At 32.9% G+C, this 4477-nt stretch overlaps 1 protein-coding gene across 1 annotated transcript in view; it reads right to left on the minus strand.

Annotated features, from left to right (window-relative positions):
• LOC110031432 (60S ribosomal protein L18a-like protein) overlaps positions 1–4197 on the minus strand; it is a 29833-nt gene extending 25636 nt beyond the window's left edge. Inside the window, exons 1-2 of the mRNA XM_020734619.1 lie at positions 3993–4197; positions 3783–3888 (exon numbers count right to left, since the gene is read on the minus strand). Of these exons, the coding sequence (XP_020590278.1) occupies positions 3783–3888; positions 3993–4197 (311 nt within the window). The remainder of the gene's footprint in view (positions 1–3782; positions 3889–3992) is intronic.
• Positions 4198–4477: the final 280 nt, after the last annotated feature.

Here is a 4477-nt window from a genome sequence, read left to right on the forward strand (position 1 = left end):
ATATATATAATAACCCTCAAATTAATCATATTTAAACCACATAAGATGTATACTTTATATGAAATTATTTTTTAAAAGTAAACCTACAAAATCAAAGTTCTTTCAATTCCTATCATACATAGAAATTAATAAAAATTTAGAAGTGGTGTAGTCGACCCCACATAGATAAAGGCTCGTTGTTGTTGTATCAGTTTATTATATTACTTCAAATTCCATATATATATATATATATATATATATATAATAACTTAAATAAAATCTAATTTAAACCACATAAGATATATACTTCATATGAAATTAATCTTTAAAAGTAAACCTACAAAATTAAATTTCTAACAATTCCTATCATGCATATAAATTAATAAAAATTTAGAAGTGGTGTAGCAGACAGATATAAAACGTAGGAGCTCCAAGATTTCATGAAAAAATTAAAAGCAATATTGAAATTTAAAAGGCAATTAGTTCAACACAGAAGGTAAAGTTGCATAAAATCTCAAATCTCATAAAGAAACTCAATGGAAACTATTATTCATCATTCTCCCTTTCACCATAAAGAAACTCAATGGAAACTATTATTCATCATTCTCCCTTTCACTCACATAAGTCATTTCTCCTTCAAATAGAATTTTTCTGTCTTCAAACCTTTTCTATTTTTATTCTTCTTCTTCTCTAAGTAAGGCAACTTCAATTTCTCTTTCTTGAGTAATGGCAACAAAAATAGATACCGATCAAAATAATTTGATTCATATTCTAAACAATTACACAATTTTGATCAACTTCAATTGATAATTGTTCAACTTCTCTCCAAGTTGGATCTTCATTAACAAAACATTCATTACCCGCGTCTCTGATTTTCCAATTTTTAATTTTAATAAAAAAATAACTTGATTTAGTAATGTTTAATTCAAATAAGCTCTAGTAAGAAGATAATTTATGTAATTTAAGTGCATCCAACAATAGCACATAAGTTTTACAAAGCAAACAATCATATGTTGATTGATATATAATTATTTAATATTTCAATTTTTCAATCAAAGATATTCAATTCAAACAACTTTTACTACTACAATTTGATCACTAACTTTAGATCCAATTCTAATCAATAGTGTTTTAATGAGCTAAGTATTGTCTGAAAACGATTGCCTTATTGATATTTTAGTTCTATGAATCACCTTCGTGTACTAGACTATCCCTTTTTCAATAAATTAACGCATGGTTTGAAACAATGTTGTTGAAAGCATGTTTCAAATGCAAATCAATAGGATTTCTCATCCTCAAATATACTACATTGATTTCTACATACTCTTCATTAGTAATTGACTAAATTATTATTATGATTTTCAAATCATTAGACTTTTTATTTCCATATTGATACTGGAGTTAACCCAAACCACAACAGAAATAGAAATATTATTGTTGAATTTAAATAGAATTACAGACAACTCTTCAAACAGAAAATAAGTTATAACAAATACAAAAACACACCTAAAGCGTATCCCAAGGTGGTGGAGGTCAGCTAGGTGGATCAGAATGGTTGGCAGCAACAAAGAAATGTTGGTGACAATTTGCGGGCAGCACATAAATGCAGAGACAACAAGTATGGAGGATTTCCCGGGTGATGGCAGCGAGGTGGGGGGTGGATAGCGGTAGAATAGTAGGAGGAAGGCGTTCCCTGACTATCCTGAGAGGCAGCGACACAGTGAGAAGGATGGGACAGTAGAGAGGAGGTGTGGTTTGGGCGGCAGCAAAGCTAGAAGGAAGTGGGAGGCGACTGGGAAGCTAGCGCGGCAAAAATAGCTAAGGGAAGGCTATTGTGGCCGGCTGCAGCGATATACAGCAATCGGGAGCAGTGGGGGAGGATGTGGAAGGAGATACTATGAAGATTATCACCACCTCGGGAGAGAGATATAGCCGAAGGATTACTCAATCCCTCAGATACAGCCCTCAAAAGGAAAAATCAGACATTAACGGTTGTCCTGACAAAAAATTGAAATAAAACTCACCAAAAACTAAACCCTAAAATAGCAAACATCAAATTTATAATATGTTCTAGTAGTTAGAATAGTAAGGAATTAAAATATAAAAGAAATAGAAGTAGGAAGGAAATAGAAAAGTTAAGGGATCAAAAAGGAAAAATGGTCCATGGTACTAGCAGCTACAGTACCGTGACCCAGGCTCTTGCATCAAATATTGTTTTTATAATTTCTTGAATTAGCTTAATCTGGAGATTGCCAATAATAGTCTAAAAATTTGTGTACTTTCTTTATATTTACTACTAAATTAAAAATGTAATTGCTTTATATGTAAACTTCCCTTTTTTGGTGAAGAGTCAATGGTCTTAACTATTTGGTATGATTGATTCTAATATGAAAAGGAAGGATTCATCTTGAAAGTATACAGAGTTAAATTTTGAGTCAAGAACCCGTGCATATTTTTATTGTGATAAAAAGAACAATGGAGGTGTACACAAAACAAGGAGCACCATACCAAAAGAAGTAATGTGATTAGGCGCAAGAAAGTTCCTTCAATGGTAAAGGAAGACCTACTTGTTAATCAACAAGAAAAAAACTGAAACAAAGTTTATGCTTGGAACATAATGAGAGTGAGATTGAGAATACTAACGAATAAGATGTTAAAATATTATTGTATTTTCAAAAGAGATCAATAGAAACAACTTCTATAATAGTATGTATCGATCTAGAACATTAGGTTAAAGCACCGGGCCCCACCCCAATCCACCCCACCATGCACCCCAAGGGTTTGCTTTTTGCAATCGATCACAATATTTGGCCAACCTGCTATCTTAAGCTACACCCACAGTTGAAAGGATCATCATGATGCCTAAAGCTCCCGCTTGAAAGCCAAATTGAGCAGCATTGCCAAGGCATCTATAAATCACGGTAGCGTGGGCACCTATATCCATATTCAAAAAACATTCTCCATCCTTTTAGTGCCAAGCCATTAATAACCCGCAGTGGTGTGGGAAGGCTCTCAGACCCATCAAACATATCCATGTCCAAAAAATTTCCCCATCCTTTTAATGTCATGTTCCATAACATTTTAAATTCAATGTTTTTTTAACATTTTTCTCAGTTGGTTTGTTGGAGTTTTATAACATGTTCCAAGAAATAATTAATTTAATAAACTCCATAATTTACTTCGATATAATTAGATATAAATACTAATTTTAAATTTCTAAGAAAACCTTCAAAATCTCTCAAAAGTGATGTTCTTATTTCCATACATGAAGTGATTGAAAATGAGATTATTATTTTCAAAACCATTTTTTCTATATAAAATCAGCCAACCAATCCCCAAAGTAAATTTATATGACGTGAAATTTCCTATTTAACTCCATTTCCTCGTGATTGAATTTCGACAGAAATTAAAGTGTTAATAAAAAGGTGAATAAAAAGTCCTTGGAATCAACCATCACCAAAGAATTCTCTATCCAACACAACAAAGGCCTCATTTGGTTGCTTGTTGATATAAAAAATTATTTTGAAAATGATGATTTCATTTCATTCATTTCGTGCATGAAGTCAAAATCATTGCAATTGAGAAAGTTTTTAGAGGGTGGAGCCTGTAACCATCGTTGATGTCTAACTACCCCAACTAAGTGATAGAACTAACAATTCTTATCGTTTTCCATAACAAGTTTTCCAACTTAATCAGCCAAATTGGGCCTAAGATCATTCATTAGCGTAAGAATAGAGCAAACAACAAAAACGGTTCTAGTAGTAAACTTCGAAAGAAGCATAAAAAATGAAAATGTTACTTACAACACCCATCCAATGCCAATGCCACCGCATGGAAGGCGACGCTCTCTGACGGGTATGCCTTCTGCCACTATCGCGTAGGGGATAGATTGGTATCCAACTGGAATCACTGTAATAAACTCTATTAAAAAGTTTTTTTTCTTAAAAAAGTAAACCGAAAACCTAATTCGAGCTCTGAGAAGAAAGAAACATGTAACGAATAAAATAACCAACCGGGTATGGCTTGGTACGCCGCCGGTGGCACCGGAGGCAGTTGGTGGTAGAAATGAGGAAAGCTGCGAGGAGGAGCGACGGGGGGAACGGCTGGCTGTGCAAAAGTCCCGTAGCAAGGAGTTTGGACGGGGACCTTCGAAGGATCACAATCCTCTCTTTTAGCACCCATCATCTCTCGCTCCATCATCCCTGCTATCTCTGTCATTTCAGAATTCTTACTATTATTGATGCCTCTCAAAGATGGCATTAAAAATTAAAAGAGAAAAAATTACGAAAGATTTAGATAAATACTTCTTATGTATTTCCATTAACACCTAAACTTTAATTTTTAAGTATATCACATTAATTACACATGAAAATTTTTAAAAGTTAAAATATTGATTCTTTTATATGATATAAATGTAAAAAAAAAATTTAGATGTTAGAAATTTAAATACTAGAAATTGGTGGTATGTACATAAATACCCCAAAAGTTTTGTTTACAT

This window comes from Phalaenopsis equestris, unplaced genomic scaffold, assembly GCF_001263595.1.
Source record: "Phalaenopsis equestris unplaced genomic scaffold, ASM126359v1 Scaffold000814, whole genome shotgun sequence".
Classification (NCBI taxonomy): domain Eukaryota; kingdom Viridiplantae; phylum Streptophyta; class Magnoliopsida; order Asparagales; family Orchidaceae; genus Phalaenopsis; species Phalaenopsis equestris.